Raw genomic sequence first — 18,832 nt, forward strand, 5'->3', positions numbered from 1 at the left:
CTACCATGCAACAGAAAAAATTTATGGCGAGTTGTTTATTCTTTATCTTTACTCGCCAAACATGCACAACTCGCCTTAAAAAGTCTCGTGAGCCCTTCGGCAAAAAGCAACAGAGCAAAGCAAACACAAATATTTTCGAAAATTCAAGATGGCGCCCACAACTGGTGATCTTATGGATTTAAATGATGTTCAAGCTTCAAAACAACACACTCATGCAGTTGTTAGAGATTATATATCACAACCAAGGCTAAGTATGTTCCCTTTTGAATATGTATTTATTTTGTAAGCTTTATACTTCAAGAGCGGTCATCAGAAATACACCTTTAGCTTTTCTTTTCCACAATCTTGCCAAAGTTGTGTTCAGTTTGGGTCTTAACCTTTCTAGGCTGCGACATTTTTCTCTCTCCAGACTGTCCACACGCAAGATTTTTTTGCAGGAAATGCGCAGTTTTCACAATATTGGGATATTCCCAGTTAAAGTCTGTTACAGGTAGAAGCGACTCCCCAGAAGTCACGCAACTTTTGTTGAAGTCAAAACAAATGTTTCATTTTTCCGTGAACTTTGAACCCTTCTAACTTTTTTTTATGTATGCTAAAGATTTTTTGCGATCTATCACAAAGTATTTTATTTGAAAATCTACAGGCCGTCTGGAATTTCGAAAAATAAGAAGAAATTGCGATTTTTTAACAAGATTGCAGATTTTTTCATTTAAGCACCATACACCATCTGAAAGCTAGGATTTCAGCTTTCCAGTGGTGAAATTTGTTTTTAGCTATCATTTCCAGCTCATTAGCGATAAGCTAAAGTTTAACAGTCATCGGGCCGATTTTCAGACCGCACCAATACACCTTATTATCGGAAATTCCACAAAAACAATTGCGCTAAAATGGATCAGTTGAAATTGGGAGGTAAACATAAATGGTAGCGCGAGTAGCGACGGTATGGCTAGCAATCCATGGAGTACGCTCGCGTAGTACGGCCCAGCTTCAACACTACCGTAAGTTGGTCTAATCTCGACATCCGTCTTCTAATTTCGACACCCTTCTTTAGAGATAGGAATAATATGAAACTCGAAATCGGTGATTGAAAAAAAGATTTATCCTCCCTTACCACTAAGCAAATGAAATAATTTTGACCTTTTTTTAATTTTCAGCTCTAGAAAAGGGTGTCGAATTTAGAGGAGGGATGTCGACATTAGACCAAGTTACGGTACATTTCCGTCACGTAAATATACTACATGAATTCTAGACCTGCATAAAAGTTCCCGCGTAAAACAAAAACTCATTTGCTTATATCTGGCTTGTTTATGTTCCTAAAAATACACTAAATTTGAAAAAAACAAACAAAACAAAGCTTTCAAGATGCTAGCAGAAGCTATTAGAAAGAGAAAAACAACAACTTCGGTGGTCCTTCAGTTGATTTGGAGGCTCTTTTGGCATCAACATTTTGGGTGTTTTGTAAGGCTTTTTGCCTGAAAACCCCAATATCGAGCTTTGTTTACCTCCCAAAAAGTGTTGCGTAGCAACAACGCGAGGAAGTGGAATTTCCGATAAGGTGTATTCTAATAAATGACCCCTCATTTTTCTCACAAAGGTAAGGACTTTCAAATAAAATTAGTTTTGTTTCTAAAAATTGAGGGGAAAATTTTGGCCTGTCCACCCTAACTTACTGTTGACACAGCTAGACAGCAAGTTAGTAAAGTGCCAAACTTTTTTTCAACATTTTCAAAATTTTTTCCGACGGGAGAAAAAAAAATTGCAACTATCGATGAACAAATGTTTTTGGAAATGGAGGAAGACGTAGTTAAAGGCTGAAACTTAGTATGCTTATCAGAAAAAGGGTGAGGAATTAAAAAATCACATTTGCTAATTTTAGTTCTTTCATTTTCATGTAGTTTTTTCAACTTTTTTGCTTCTTTAGCATGGGAATGCTCCAAGAAAAAGTTTTTATTTCTGCCGAAATGGATTTTCTTTTCATTTAGGGTTTCTCCTTTCAGAAAAACTTATTCTTATCAGTGAGGCTAGAATTTTGATTTTTGAAGATTACGATTTTACCAGCTTTTTATTTTATCAATTTTTGCCTTGCTAACCCAAATCTCGCAACCTCTTTACCTTAAGGAAGATCGAAATTAGAGTTTTTTAGCTTAGAGCTACTTAGTTTCCGCCCTATTTTACGCCCACAACAGTATGGTCCAAATACTACACACTTCTCAGACATTTTAGGTGTGTGTGGAGGTGCGCCTCAAATGATCTAGCCTGAAATAGTATATTGAATATTATTATCCGACTCGCATAAATAGTGACATTTGATTGGCTTCTTTGCTTTCCAATATATTCGAATATATAGCTTCCATGGAGGCTACATATTTCAAAAATTGACGTCACACAATGAGTTTGATGACAATTGAGTATCTTCTTTTTGACGCTATGTCACAAAATAAAAATAAGACTTTTCAATAAAAAGCTACCAAGAAACCAGATTTTGAGCTGAAGATTGAGTTTAAAATGTGCCGTAGACACAAAATTGCGCCATAGGCGCGATGAGTATTAGCTGGGGGTTTCGTTTTTATTATAAAATAAAGTACTAGAATATCGTATGCTCAGAGACAATTTTACCGAAGAAAATATAACAAAACTACTCAAATGTTGTGTTAAATAAATCAAACAAAACTACTCAATATAGAGTAAACTAGGAAAATCTAGCATTTACTGCAAAATTGAGAAGAACAAATAAAATCGAAAACTCTTTTTATGACCAAAAAATATAAAGACTAAAATATATATGAGAAACTTTTACCAATGGTATGCTACTCTACGCGTGGCAGTTTTAGTGCCTCCTCCAATTAGCCAACGTTTCAAAATTTCATCAAAGTCTGCGTCTGTAAGTTTGTGAAACTTACAGATTCGCATGCAATGGCTTAAGTTTTCCGGGAGTAGTCTCTTTCTTAGAGGAGTCAGGATCAGGTTCATTAGAGAAAATGACTTCTCGACTTCTACCGTCGAGGGTGGAATGAGAGCAGCATTCCAATACAGTTGTATAATATAATACTTATAAGAAAAGAATGATCGAGAAAATTGCGAAACGATCGTCCTGGTTTTATTTTTAAATGAATAAACATGTACACAAGATTTCTAAAACTTTTTCAGAGCAGAATTTTTTTTTTGAAGATTGAGTTTCATAACTCAATTTAAGATTGAGTTTCTGCTACTGTCGTTATCCGGTAGCAGAAAATCCCTGGAAAAATGCCTAAGTAGTCATATCAAATCTTATTGTTTCTGGTCAATCTTGATATGGGCAAGCTTAAACAGTCATTTTTTCTGATATAACAGGTCAGGGTTCGAATTATAGCTACGCACTTCGCAAAATGCAAAGTGAATTTTAGATTTAGTGACTGAAAAAGATTTTCTAACTCAAAAATGCGAAGTTAAAAAATTATGAAATAACATCTATTTTTCTGTTATTTATCTGTTTTTCATCAACTCGCTACCTTGCAACTTTCTTCAATTGTTTATGTATTGCTTTATCAACTCGCTGCCTCACAACTTTCTTTTTATTCAACTTTCTAATTTTGCTGTTTTGGTTGGTCAGGCATTTGATGGCTTTGCAAGCTTCTACCCAATCTCATTCGCAATCTTATTCCAGGATTGTGGATGTAGATCAAAAAACATCTACATACAAAAAAAGTTGAAGTTTAGCAAAACTACTAAAGTTGAACACATAATGTACCAGGCTCAATTAGTTGAACTCAACATACATAACAATTTTTCAAAATTTGATTAAAAAATTTAATAACTTTAATCAAACACTCACAATCCAGGATCCGTAAAAAGTTTGATTTAAAAAATTGTATATTCAAATCCTCACCCTTCCTTAAAAGATTATTGTCACACACATCGCCCTTGAAGACTTACTGATTTGATAGTGAATTTTGGGTCTGTCCAGATATTTAACAATTGGGGTAAAGCTGATAGCTTGTTATCAAGGTTTATTTAGGTCCCCAAAAATAATAAGACCACTCACGAAAGGCAAGTAGGTTTTGCAAAGAGAAAACTTGGAATATGGTCTTGTTACTAGATTATCATTACTTCATAATTTCTTTTCTTTTTTCTTTTAGACTACAAAACTGTATCTGGTGTCAATGGTCCGTTAGTCATTTTAGATCAAGTGAAGGTAATAATAATAATAATAACAATGTTATTTTACGCTTTTGTTTGCTTAGTTCTAAGAATGACCTTTGTTGCTGATAACAAGTACATATTTCAAAGCCAACCATTTGCTAGGTGTTGGCCAGTCCTGGTCAACCTTAAACGGGTAAACTTTGCTAAGTAAACTTAAGACAAGGAAAACTTCGTCACTTTTGTAAAAACCTTTGTCACAACTCCCTTGAAATTGATAAACGTTTTTCTTCAGGGAAAACTTTAATCACTTGTCTATACATTTCTAACCTTTCCCAAACTAATTTTTCCTTTTTTAAATAATATATGCACAGATATCCATTTGAATGTTTTGAAATCTTTATTTTAGTTTCCAAAGTTTGCAGAGATTGTCAGCTTAACTTTACCTGATGGAACACAAAGAAGTGGACAGGTTCTGGAAGTTAGTGGCTCCAAGGCTGTTGTTCAGGTAAGACAAGCTTTAATAAAATATTCATTACTGGGACCTTGCTTAGCTTGACTATAGTACACATAGCTTTACATCAGCTGATTTAACCAGATTTAACACTAAAGACTTTTGAGTACCTATCAAAGATGGTTTAGCTGGGAAGGATTGAAAGTAACTTTCTTTTGTTTATGCTCCAGGTCTTTGAAGGCACTAGTGGTATTGATGCTAAACATACTGCTTGTGAGTTTACCGGAGATATCTTAAGAACACCAATTTCATCTGATATGTTAGGTAAGTTTGCTTTTACTATTTATTAAATTGTTGACTTAGTATTGATCTCGGGATGTGAAGATATATTCAACAGTTAGAGCAAAACCCAACAGTTCTTGAAATTAATTGGTTGGTCAGTTTGTTTTTCAAACAATCCTGATAATTTTAGTGTATCATTTTTGATGTGGCGCGTGAATTATGTTCTTATGCTTTTATAAGAACAGTAAAACTTGTCATATTGAGAGTTCATTGTAGTTTGGATTACAAGGCTTATTATATACATTTTCCAGAGATTCTTCTAGTTCATCATCTTACACATGAATATTATTCTTCAGGACGTGTTTTCAATGGATCAGGGAAACCAATTGATAATGGCCCACCAATTCTTGCTGAAGATTACCTTGATATCAATGGTAAGATACAATAATTTGGGTGTAGATATTAATCTTCTAACAGATGGATATTATGATCGGTAGCCAAATTTAAAAAATACAAACTTTTTAAAGCTTTCATTTCAGTATTCATTTGAAAAAATCTTATTCCACATCAGGGGGGGGGCACGCAGTTACTACAAGACATGATGTGTAGTAAGTGCTTTTTCAACACTTTTTTTCAGGACCACCACCCTTTGCAGTTACTACACCTTGGTAGTAACTGTTTTCAGCATGGCCCCCGTCACCTGGGGGGCCAGGGGGGCCATGGCCCCCCCCCCCAATATTTTGCAAAGTAATTTTTTTTTAACTTTAAAAAATCTTATATATACCTTTTAGAGGGGTGAAATAAGGGCTAAAAGTCGAAAATTTTCTTCGTCGCCCAACCATGGTGGGCGACATATATTTTTGGCCCCCTCAATTCAATTCGCACGCCGGGGGCCATGTATCAGAAAAGATTTCCAGGTACCACCCCTGTTTTTGAGTGATATCATCAAAAACATCCTCGAAATTACCCTAAATTGCGATTATTTTTCAACCTAAAGCCATTTTTGTGCTAGATTTTCTTTTAATTTACTTGGTTAACAGCTGTTGAGAACATTTTAATGATAATTAGGGAAAGCATAATTTCAAAGTTGGGTCTGAGAAAAATTTCAAATTTTTTTTCGTCCATTTATAACAAAAATTTTTTTTTTAACAAAGAATTTTTTCACAAAAAAATTCATTTTTTGTGAAAAATTTTGAAAGTTCTTTAAAAAGAATTAAAATATAAGCACTTACTACACCAAAAGTGCTAGCTTTAGTGTTTGGCACCACCCTCAAACAGCAGTTACTACACTGTGTAGTAACTGTTTTCATAACTTCTGAATACAGTACCACCACGGTAGTAAGTGTCATACTGTCTTGTAGTAACTGCGTGCCCCCCCCTGTCCACATCACCATATTCCGAAAAAGTCTCCCAAGTAACAATCCTTATTGTGATCCTATACATTTACCTAGAAGTTTTTAGAGTATATTCTGACGCTGTTGAAATATTTCATTTTTTCTTAGGTCAACCCATCAATCCATGGTCTCGTATTTACCCAGAAGAAATGATCCAAACTGGTATTTCCGCTATTGACACCATGAACAGGTAAATATTTTGGCCATATTTTGCTTAAAACCCTAAAAGAGGTTTCAGGAATATAGAAATTTCCAATTTTAAAATGTCTTGAAAAAAATATAATCTTTTGTTTTGCTTTTCAGTATTGCTCGTGGACAGAAGATTCCAATTTTCTCTGCTTCTGGTCTGCCCCACAATGAGGTAAATAAACTCTTCACGGTTTCAAGTTTTGAATGCTTCAGTTGGTTTGCATCTTCTTTACTCATAATGACTTTTTTGATGAAGTCTTGATAACTTGTTTATCAATTTTCCAGGGTGTTTCAAGCTTCTTAAAAAAAGGACAGGTGTTGATCTTTCTGGTGAATTATCTTTCTAACCATTACTTTTAGTCAGCTCTGGGAATCATGTGTAACCCTTACTGTCTTGCTTAATTCCATTTCCAAAAAGGCTTATAGAATAGGGTTCTCAAATAAGTTGTAATATTGGGTCAGAATTCTAGAGAGTAAAATTAATTTGCCTTTCTAGATTGCTGCCCAAATTTGTAGACAAGCTGGTTTGGTCAAGCATGGCAAAGGAACCATGGATTACTCGGATGACAACTTCGCTATTGTGTTTGCTGCTATGGGTGTAAGTCAGAATAGAAGAATATAATTAAGTGTTTTTCCCTTTTTATCTCTTGAGATGGAAACACAGCTTTTTGGGTCTACCCCGGAGGTCCTTTAATTTAACCTTTGTTCATGCGTTTGTGTGTTTGTTACCAGCTTTTCTCCGGATTGGCTCATTAGTTTTTTTCTGATTTTTTCCATAAAGATAGAAGGCAAGGTTCTCTAAAAAGTGACAACCCCGTTTTTATTAAAAATTTGGAGATTTGATGTTTCACAGAAAAGTGCTACCAATGAGTATTTTGGGTCCCATATTTTTGTTGTCCCAACTTTTTCGTTTGCCTTGAAATTTGACAACTTTCTTAACCTAAGGTTGAACTGCCACTGGTGTAAAAATGAACGTTGTATAAGTAGAAAAAAAGATCATTTTTTTACAATCACAAATTTAACCGCTGAAAATCGCGAATTTTCAACAAAAAATACATTCAAATATACAGTAGCACTTGTTAATTCTCTAAAACAAGCAAAAACAATTTCCACAATTATATTTGACTATCAAAAGTTACAGGCATTCTCGTTTCCACTGTTAATTATATCTGGATACACTTTAATTCATTTTTTCTATAATGACATCTTTTAAAAAACCCTTTTTAATTCTATTTTTTCGTCACTATAGGTCAACAGAGAAACTGCTCGTTTCTTCGAGCAAGATTTCAAAGAAAATGGCTCCATGGAGAACGTTTGTCTTTTCTTGAACTTGGCTAATGATCCTACGTAAGCAAGCTTTCTTTACATGGTAAAAAATCTCGCAATATATCGCGCTGTTAAATGGCAAAACCGTATATTTACATCATTCAGAATTTCTTCTAACAGTCAGTCAAAAAATAAGCAATTACAATTTTCAAGTCAGATCTGAAGTTGCTTATACCATCTATAGGGTCAAGGGTGATCATTTGCCATTGTACATCTAAAAAGCTTCCACTATACGAGATAAGGAAATAAATCGGCTACTCCAAGCCTTACAAACCTGGGTATTTGAATTTTATGAGAATGAGACATAATTTTGAGATATTTAATAATCGATACTTGTTTTTGTTCTTAGTATCGAACGTATCATTACACCACGTCTAGCTTTGACTGCTGCTGAATATTTAGCTTACCAATGTGAGAAGCACGTGTTAGTCATCTTGACCGATATGAGCTCTTACGCTGAAGCTCTTCGTGAGGTGAGGAGCTCTCTATTCGCTTTATTCTTCAATTCATGCTATTCATGTTTTTTTACAGAAGCACCCAAAACAGCTCGTGCGTTTACTACGAGTTTGAGTGGTCGACCCTCGATCTTTTTTGTATGCTTCCGTTTAAAACATAACGTTATGAATTTCATGTCAGATTGAATCTCAGATATCAGGATATATTAATTTGTTATCAACATTTTGTGATACTGATTTCATCTAGAATTAAATTTTCCAACAGACCTTTTTGATTCCCTATAATCTGTAGTCTTACTTGTTGACAGGTATCTGCCGCTCGTGAAGAAGTGCCCGGACGTCGTGGTTTCCCTGGTTACATGTACACTGATTTGGCTACCATTTACGAGGTACGTCATATATGTGCGCTTATTTTGCGTTTCGCCAAAATGTATTACGAATGAATTGTCTTTTGATTCGAAATGTCTTTCGGATCATTCAAAAATATTTCAAATGCAACCATGACTTTTTTACCACTCATCACGTTAAGAAAGATTATCATATCGCACAAAACAATGTAGTTGATGCCTAATATTGATAATGTCTGATTGCAGTAGTTGGGTAGAGTTTCTATTAATTCAATCTTCGTTTTTTTTTCGATTCCACAGAGAGCTGGTCGTGTTGAAGGACGTAATGGTTCCATTACTCAGATTCCCATCTTGACTATGCCTAACGATGGTAAGCATTCTTCTTTTTTAGAACACTTTAAAAATTGTATGGTTTTCCTACTCGATCTTCGCTTTAAAACCCTGGCAAATATTTTTTTGTATTTTTTTGATCACATCATGCTAGATCGCCGATCTTATTTGGTATGGGCCTTCAAATTGTGTGACTTATTAAACTAACTTTTTCTTGAATATTTGTTTTTCTCTGATTAGATATTACTCATCCAATTCCCGATTTGACTGGTTACATTACTGAAGGACAAATTTATGTTGATCGTCAACTTCACAACAGACAGGTAAATTGAAATCAAAGTATTTCATCATTCGTTTGTATCATTTTGACGGTGCCAACTCACCTTTTAAAGACTCAAGTTTGGTGAAAGGAACAGATATTCAAAATTTCACTTCACTCTTTTGAACAAGATTAAAAACTATTCCTTTTTAGTTGAATTAATGAAAATTCTTTTTTTAAACATTCCAAGCTCGGGACACCTTCCTATAGCTTCAATATTTTTTAAGAAAATCGGTGATTCAAATAAATAACGTACAAATGAATAAATTCTTAATTCTAAATAGGCTAGGTTGAATAAGATGAGCTGTTTGGTACATCTATCCTGTTTTAGAAGTTAAGTTTTTATGGCGTGAATCTTCGATATTGTTGTAGACAAATAGATTTTCGAATTCGAAGAATATATTCTCAATTATGTTTTTTACAATCCATCTGATTTCAGATCTACCCACCAATCAACGTGTTACCGTCACTATCTCGTCTTATGAAGTCTGCTATCGGTGAAGGTATGACCAGAAAGGACCACGCTGACGTCTCCAATCAATTGTATGCTAACTACGCCATCGGTAAAGATGTTCAAGCCATGAAGGCTGTCGTGGGTGAAGAAGCTCTCAGCTCTGATGATTTGCTTTACCTCGAATTCCTTCAAAAATTCGAAAAGAATTTCATTGCCCAAGGTTGGTATATCTTTCTTCCTTCGAATGTAGCTTACTGGGTGTTGTATTTGGAAACCTTCGGCCCCCTGTTTGGAGAACTGAGAATAAGCTCATCTATTCCCGCGAACAATTTGTTCAAAAAAGCTCAACCTTCCCAGAAATAGCTTTCAAAATTTCTGCTGCCAGTCAGTTGCTTGTTTTGTGCTGTTAAAAGTGAAGTTTAGGGGCTCATGATAAATTGAATGATATTTATCAGACAATTCTTTGCGATGACTATGAAATACACTGAAATGTATCGTCCTTTTTCTGAAATTTAATGGTCTTCAAAAATTGTCCGATTCGGCTGAAATTTTGCACACTTGTTCCTTGGGTGAATATCAGGGGGTGTTTTTTTTCTTCAAAATTTTGATTTTTAGGGGCGTGGTCACGAGTTTTACAACGAAGCTAAAACATTTCTTATATCAAAAATTTAGTGTTGATGTTTACAATTGGGCCTAGCAATAATTTAAAAGATACTGAAGTTGAGCCAGTGTGGTTAGCACGTTCAACAGTGTTTTATCCTTCTCCTTTTTCGTTTGACAGGAAACTACGAGAACCGAACCATCTTTGAATCTTTGGACATCGGTTGGAAATTGTTGCGTATTTTCCCCAAAGAGATGTTGAAACGTATTCCAGCTAAGACATTGGCTGAATTTTACCAACGAGACGGAGGAAAAGGAGCTGCTAAGTAAAAGCTTCTTTGATCCGTTTAGTTTCTGTTTTCTCCTTTCAATGACTGTGGTGGTAGCCGACAAGTGCGTCAAAAAAGATATCAATTAAATCAAAATTTTAACTTATTCAGACAAATAATTTATATGGTAATTTTCTCACGCATTTTCAATATGGAAAGTTTTCTCTCAGAAGGTCGCTTTGTGTGACATGTGCACAAAATCGATCTTTATCTAGTGGGTTTTGTTCACTTAAACAAATTCAAAAATTTCAAAAAGCCAATAAATCTTGTAGCAATTTTATAATTTATGAATTTTTTTTACTCAAATTAAATAACGAAAGAAATCTCTATATCGTTTTTTACATAAGTTCGTCTTTACATTCCATTTTGGTGTTACCCAATTATAGTACCTCATCGGCCCTTAATAGGCAAACCCTAATTTCACAGGTTCACAACTGGGCATCCTTGAACATAACAGTGACATATTTTGCACCACTGCCCAATTGTGAGGTTACGTCCATTTAGTGAAGGATAGTAAGGATAATTAGTCTCCCTGATGGGAACTAAGAATAAGTTAGAATTATCGAGGGGCCACTTTTTAAAAAGGGGTATTGTCCAAGAAACGATTCACTAGTTGTCAAGGCCTTCATGACTGGCGTAAATGGCGTAAAAGTCCAAACTCGAACCACCCAATCCCTTAGTTCGTATTTTATGATTTTAATAGCGCTCACGAAAGTATTAAGGTACATCAGTAAAATTAGAAAGTGGTGTTACAGTGGAACCTCTAATTAGCGGACACCATCGGGGAAAGGGGTTAGTGTCCGCCTTGTAGAGTGTCCGTTAATTAGAGGTTTTACTCTAATAATTTTGGCGGATGGCCGAAAAAGTTTTTTCAGATCAGAGGGAATTTAATTTGGCGGATGGCTGGAAAAATTAAATTTGAAGGAAATTTAATTTGGCGGTTGAAGGGTATTTTTGGACAAAGTTATCAAATAATAAAAAAAAAACTGTTTTAGCGCCTGAAATAGCACCAATTTGGGGAACGCGTTAAATAAGATTAATTTGGCGGGAATTTAATTTGGCGGATTGAGGAAAAAAAGATTTGGCGGATTTTGGCTAAATCCGCCAAAATTTCTTCCTTTAACTTAAGGTAGTGGTGTGGCTCTGGGTACGAGATTGATAAAAGTTTAATGTTGGAATAAAGCTTATAATCGATTTATTTTCGTGAACGCCCATTTAGACTCGTATTATTGCTGATAACAATTCTTGCAATGTATTTATGAGTGCATTAAGTGCGCACTCTTTATTATAAGTGCAATGGGGCAAACTCATATTATATCAAGTCCCTTTTAGTTCGCTGTTTGATGATTCTGATAGCACTCACTCAACAAGCTTTATCAAGTCCATCAGTAAAATCAAAAAGTAGGTCTGGGTAGAGAGCAACGCTGAATCTGGAATTATTGAATTGAATTTCTATTCCTATTTCTATTTGGTTGAGTAGCAGGAGGCTTTAGAGGCCTATTCTCGCAACTATAGACGCTTACTAATGAGCGTCCCGTCAGCACCTTGAATTGATTACCCAATTCCTCTCACATGGCATGGGTTGAACCGGGCGAAGGAACGTTCACTTGCCAAGTGAACTGCCGTAAGTGGGAATCGAACCCTGGCCTCCTGCACAGAAGCCAAGGTCGACTACCACTATACCACGGCATCTTCAAGTAAATATATCCTCAAGTTGTAAAAATTGGCTGGGTGTAAAAAGCCTAGAATACCTCAATATTGCTATATAAAAGAAGAATAGCTCGAACTAGACGGTTCCCGTCGTCGCAAACGCCGGTTAACGGTTTTGCTTGCACATCAAAAGCCTTTAAAATACTACAATGTGGGTTAATTCCTGACATCGTTTTGGCTTAAAATGCCGAATACAATAATAAAAATTATACTTCTAAACTTTCTACATTAGTCAAAATTTTGTGTCTGTAAGCCTCGATGATAGCTATGTCTTTTTAAGATAACGGAAGTTTCTGTTCAATGAAATGCCATTGTGACCCTGTCAAAATTATCAAGGGTACCCGTCGTTGCAGACGCCCAAAGGTGTCTGAGGTGTTGAGAGGGTTGCTTCTAGCTCTAGGAAAGAAAAAGCCTTAGTTGTGAAGGAGAGGATCGCGCTTTGCGATTGAGCACTGAAGGTTTTCCCGCTTGTTGGCTTCACATGCGGACAGCTTAAGACCGGTGCATATGCAATGCAACCAACATTGAAACCTTTTTAAATAATGTTAGACGAAGTTTAATCATCAAACAACAATGTTGGATTTTGTTGCGTGTTTTGATATAAAATAATTCGAAATTGTGCAACAAAAATGCCACACCTTTTTATTTGAAACTTTGTGACGTCGCAGTACTTTTTCATGAAATTGACGTCAGAACTTTTTTCGTTTACAAATAGCAGTGTAGAGTCTTCTCTAATCCGAGTTTTCTACGCTTGTCAAACTTAGCGCGAGACTTTTTGTATCGAAGGTGGATAGGTTTTCCAGCCGCGGCATTCAAATTTTAGAAACCTTAACATATGTTACTGGGCTAGCGTTACAGACACTTTTCATAAACTCGTTTAGTATAGTAAGATTGTCAAAAACCGGGCGGGGGAGTTGGGAAGTGTCAGGTGGCAGCGTGCGCGAGAACATCAAAAAATGGCAAATATTTTCGGAATTCATTTTCTTCAAATCAAAGGGTTCATTTTCAAACTGGTTTGGACACGTCACTAGTCCCCTGTCCCGGCCCCTGGGGTCAAAAAAAAGAAACATACAGGCGACTTTAGATAGAACTATCGTTTGTACGATACGAGACGGGGGCGATTTTTTATATAACTTTTTCTTTTCGTTGTACGGAGGCGATTGGGCGTAACGCCCAAATTTTTTCTAGAAGTCTGGGTATGATATAACTGAGTCCCCGTGTACCAGCATTGAGTTGAGCGGGAAGCTCTTCAAACACATGGTCTAGAAAAATTCGTATGGTGGACGTACAGCTCGTGCAAGGTAAAAATGTTGTTTCGCTACTTCTATTCTATTCCAAACAAATACAATACAAGACAATACTGCAGTTAGTAGGGGGGTTATTCTTTAGGAATTGCTTTAACAATTTCAGGAGTGGAATCTTTTTGGCTCGTTCGAAAGAAGAATGTATTTGAAAACATTTTTGAGAGCGGGGGTAATCAAATAAATAAAGGCCCAGCAAATTTTTTTATGGGGAAAAGACTGACATCATCTATCTACATCTATTTGGTTGAGTTGCAGGAGGCTTTAGAGGCCTATAGACCTTTTTTCAAAGAGGACGTCCTGTTGAATAATTATGTACTCCAGCCATAAAAAACAATGATAGAGCCATGCATAATTACTGTATCATGCATATTGTAATAATTATGCATGGTTTCATCATTGTTTTTCTGCTGGACTACATAATTATTCAACAGGGTGGCCTCTTTGAAAAAAGGTCTATTCTCGCAACTATAGACGCTTACTAATGAGCGTCCCGTCAGCACCTTGAACTGATTACCCAATTCCCCTCACATGGCATGGGTTGACCCAGGCGAAGGAACGTTCACTTGCCTAGTGAACTGCCGTGAGTGGGAATCAAACCCTGGCCGCCTGCACAGAAGCCAAGGTCGACTACCACTATACTACGGCACCTTACTTGGATATTGTACCGTGAGAGGTCCTAAAGCCGACAGCCCAGCCTAATTCCGACCCCCCAAATAACTGTTATGAAAAAAAATTCTATGTTTACAAACATTCCCTCTCCAAGTTGAACGATAAACTATTGCTAGAACTCTCGAAACAAAACATCTAACAAGATAGCTGTAATGTCAAGATGTCAATTAATGTAATTAAAAAGTGCGATTTGTAAAAATAATTACCTTTTATTCTGGATCAGTTGCTCATGTTTAAAACGATAACAGTTTTGTAATAAAAGTGACTTGTGCGGGAAAAATACGAAACAACTTGGACTGGTTTCCATTAAGAAACAAACAGACTAAATTGTAAAAATGGCGCGAAGTTGAAAAAAGGGCGGATGTGGTAGCACTAATTTGAATAACAAACATCAAATCAATGAGGCGGCAACTATCAACGCCCTTTTTACCACCTATAAGTCCGGATGTTTATTTACGGAAGGCCCGCAATCAGACAGCTCTTCATTTAAGTGTACTCTTTGACGACATATATTATCTTTACTAGGTGTCATGTAATACATAATAATTGTAATATACGTTTTCTATTTGTATTCTTATCATGTAATATATAATATAATGTAATATACGTCGTCTATATGTATCCTTACACAAAGTCCTAGCCCCGCAATCAAGCCAAGTGCCAGTGTAAAGTAATAGAAACCAGGCTTGATTACGTAACGTTTCAAAATGAGCACGCTCGTACACAGACCTCTTTTATATTTTCGTGTACTTTGGAAAATCAAAACATCTCGTTACTTTTTATGATGCTGTTGCACTACTGTTGTCATTTATGACGTTGTGCATATTGCAATAAAAAAATATGTTTTGTTATAAGAAGCAATTATTGTTATTTGGTTCAGTTGGTTCAGTGTATCTAATCTCTCAGTTTAGTTGACACTTTGGTATCTTCGTTGCGTCACAGCGAAAGGTTTGTTTTTATTTTAGTTTGTATCTTTGAAAGACCCCATCGGCTTTAGGCTGGGCTGTCGGCTTTAGGACCTCTCACGGTACTGGGAAATATTATTTAAGTTTAGCTTTTTTTTATTTGGGTCTCTTACCGTAGAGTCGTTTAATATCGACATACGTCTTGCAATCTCGACATAGCTGTAGGCTGGTCTTCGAAATAAAAAATCAAACATAAACAAATACATACCAAAGTTATCAATCAATCACTAAATTTTTTTCTCTCTCTATCCACGTCACAGATTGTTAATATAATATGAGAAATGTGAACTGTTATTACTTTATATATTTGAAAAGAACACTTTAACGATGTAGTAATCACTAAAAAACTAATTAGAATGCTTTCAACGAAGATGCCCAAATCACAACAACATTTTGCACGCAAGGAACTTTTTAGTAGACCTTTTTACCGTGAACCGAAAATAATTAAAAGAACCCGGTTTCCTTATGAATTTGAAAAGGGACTAGGTGTGCTAGGTGCGGCGCCTAGAAGTTTAACGCGGCCTCCTAGCGCCTAGAGCGTGTGCTTGCAATAAATAATAAGGAAATGGAAACCAGGTCGACTAAGCGCGCGAATTATTTTTATCACGTGACTTGAAGCGTAATAAAGTTGTAAAATTTTAATGATGGACACGAGAAAGTTACGAGGAAGTTTGCATGCGTTTCGTGTGTTGTGTAAAACTGCTTATAATTTGGCTGTTTTTTTAATTGAAAGGATTGCAATGTTTACTGAATTTCTAGTTTGATGGATGAACTTGTTCGATAAGAATGATATCAAGAATTTCATTCAAGGTTTGTTTTGATTATTTTACAGATCCGGTGTCGAGATTGCAAGACGTATGTCGAGATTAGACGATCCTACGGTATGTGTTTCAGTTCAGTTTCAGTAGCTGCCTAACAGAGGAGAAGAGCTCCCCCACTTTGTAAGACGACTGCAGACGTACCAGACTTGTGAAAGCACTTGAGGCAAAATTTCTGGTATCACATGATAAAACTTTTACCACTGGAAATTCCAAACAGCCAGCAGGTTGTAAATCCGTCTGGTGTGTCCAGTGCCCAATAAAATGCTAAAGAAGAAAGTCTGGTGTAAAGACTTTGCGTATTGTAATACACCAGACAAACACTGGACAGTTTTTTCCAGTGTGATTTGATAAAACTTTTTCGGCATTGACAAAAAAATACTGGACAACCGAGTGCGTCAACAGGGTCGTCTTGTAAGCAGCAGGGTAACATAATTTTTTTTAAATTCTTATAATGTACCGTCAACAGCTCTAACTTGGGACTATCTGACAAAACATGGGACAGCAATTTGGCCATCATTTCACCGAACCTCCAAAGTCATTTGATCAAAATAACAGTGAATCATAGATAGCAAATAATGTGAATACGCTACTCTCACCAGGTAGGCTTTCACAATGCAAAAGGAACAAATTTTTGCGACGAGATAAGCACATTCGCACAAGCGTCTAAACACAGATTTAAAAAAAATCTGTTCTTATGTGGAAAATTGTGAGATCTGTTATCGAAATTGTTACGATGTTATCGTAACTTTGACATGTCAATCAATCGCACACGCTGAAAAAAGCTGTTCAGATTAGTTTATATTCTTCTTTCTTTTCATTTAGATCTAATGTATTACAAACAATATATTTAGATGTGGCCTTAGCCATCATTGAAACTAATTCAGTTAGGGAAACCATCCAGGATCCTGCCATTCTATAAGCCAGCAAAAACTAAGTAAACTTAAGTTTCTTACCATTTTCCATAAAAAACAATCGAAAACATTACTACTTTCCAAAGCCGGAGACCAGAGCAAATGATCTTCCTTGATGAGTGCGCCCTTTTGGATCTATTGTTAACTCATTTAAAATGGTGGACAGAGTTGCGGAATGATAAAGGCGCCCACTGATTCGAGGGTGGTAACGCCAAAACACCCAATATGATCAGCCAACAGAAGACGAGTTTGTTGCCATGCGAGTTATGTCATGCACTCCACTGTAGCGAAAGCACAAACAACATTTCGCAATTATAAGAATATCTTATGTGCTTAATTCTATTTGACTTTGAGAGCTTCATTGAAGATGAAAAAGTAGAAAGATAAGAAATGCGCTGGTTAATTTTGTTTAAATAGATGTGTTCTATCATTGTTGAAAGTTGGAGAAATTTCTACCGGCGCAAAGATTTTTTACAGCCAATTAAAGGCACAGTCTGCTTATAATTACTATGTTTGCTATATCGTCTAGGCAAAAAACGGTAAAAAAAGACGCGAACGTAATTTTTTTATGAGTGCGATTATGGTTTTTTGGATTGCGGCCGCGTACAGGAACTCGCCAAATGTTCCTAACTGTAATTCGTTTCCTTCAATCACCTTTCTACATGGCGCTGTCACAGTCAGATCAAGACTGGGAAAAATACCTGCGGGATGCTGGAATCCTAGAAGAAGCTGCACACCAGTATGCAAACAGCTTCACAGAGAATCGAATGACATTCGAGATATTGCCCTTCATGGACAGGTCATTTCTTAGAGACCTGGGCATTACAGTTATTGGGGATATAATGAAGATTCTCCAACACGTCAGTAGTAGCAGTACCCCAGACTCGACTACGTATGCTACAACTAATCCGACTCCTTCGGTCAAACCAACCGCCTCACATAAATCCGCAAAACTACCTTCCATTACGTCTGACATGACCCATCCGCAGTTTCGTAAATTCAAAATCGATTGGACTGTTTACAAACAAATCGTAGGGATCCCAACAAACCAGATTGCATCAATGATTTACAACGCATGTGACGATGCTACCCAAACAAGTATCATCAACAACCATCCAAACTTTCTAACATACAATGAGAACAATTTCCTGAATGCCATTGAAACCATTGTTACGAAAAAGTCGAATCCAACTGTCCACAGAATGCAATTTTCATCACTATTGCAGCACGAAAATGAACAACTAAGGGACTATTTAGTTCGTTTAAAGTCGTCAGCACAAGACTGTGAATTTTCATGTCCGCAATGTCATCATGATCTGTCACCTTCGTACATCAGAGACCAATTGATCCGGGGCTTACATAAAGAGGTTCTACAGGTCGACATCCTTGCTAAGGCCACCACCCTCAAGCATGCAGAAGCCTTCGAAACGGCCCTCCAAGATCATGCCAGCTTACAAGATGCATCCGATGCAATGGCGGTCCGAACATCGCAATATCAACGCCAAAAGCTTCCAACCAGACAAGCTCCGTGTTCCGGTTGTGGCAGCCTTACCCACGGATCAAAAGATCGGTCATCCAAGTGTCCAGCATGGGGGAAGACATGCCACAATTGCAAATTATCAAATCATTTTTCAAAAGTGTGTTGGAAACCAAAATCAGAAACAGCCGAAGCACTATTGGCCCATGTCACCTATGACGAAAAATGCAAAGCGTTCCGCCCAACCGCAGAGATCACTGAAATAGATGCGAAACTTACGCCAACCTCCAATACGACCAAACCGACACCAACGCCAATGAAAATCTTTCCTGATAGTGGAGCTAGCATTTGTTTAGCTGGACCCCAACATTTGCATAAAC

General features: G+C 36.5%; 1 protein-coding gene across 1 annotated transcript; it reads left to right on the plus strand.

Moving 5' to 3' along the window:
- The first annotated feature begins 95 nt into the window (after positions 1 to 95).
- On the plus strand, positions 96 to 10,941 carry LOC136801010 (V-type proton ATPase subunit B). The gene is made up of 15 exons (XM_067057632.1): positions 96 to 251; positions 4,116 to 4,171; positions 4,526 to 4,624; positions 4,801 to 4,894; positions 5,209 to 5,286; positions 6,355 to 6,436; positions 6,550 to 6,607; positions 6,932 to 7,033; positions 7,685 to 7,782; positions 8,111 to 8,234; positions 8,525 to 8,605; positions 8,864 to 8,933; positions 9,134 to 9,216; positions 9,652 to 9,886; positions 10,448 to 10,941. The coding sequence occupies exons 1-15, from the start codon at positions 149 to 151 to the stop codon at positions 10,594 to 10,596; spliced, it is 1,512 nt and encodes a 503-aa protein (XP_066913733.1). The 5' UTR covers positions 96 to 148; the 3' UTR covers positions 10,597 to 10,941.
- The last annotated feature ends 7,891 nt before the right edge of the window (positions 10,942 to 18,832 follow it).

Source organism: Clytia hemisphaerica, unplaced genomic scaffold (assembly GCF_902728285.1).
Source record: "Clytia hemisphaerica strain Z4C2 unplaced genomic scaffold, Clytia hemisphaerica genome assembly, whole genome shotgun sequence".
NCBI lineage: Eukaryota > Metazoa > Cnidaria > Hydrozoa > Leptothecata > Clytiidae > Clytia > Clytia hemisphaerica.

Bases quoted from the DNA above. Each gene is read 5' to 3' on its own strand.
- LOC136801010 (XM_067057632.1), top strand. From the start codon at position 149: ATGGCGCCCACAACTGGTGATCTTATGGATTTAAATGATGTTCAAGCT. The intron at 6,437-6,549 runs GTAAATATTTTG...TTTGCTTTTCAG, and splicing joins GCTATTGACACCATGAACAG to TATTGCTCGTGGACAGAAGA. The intron at 8,235-8,524 runs GTGAGGAGCTCT...ACTTGTTGACAG, and splicing joins ACGCTGAAGCTCTTCGTGAG to GTATCTGCCGCTCGTGAAGA.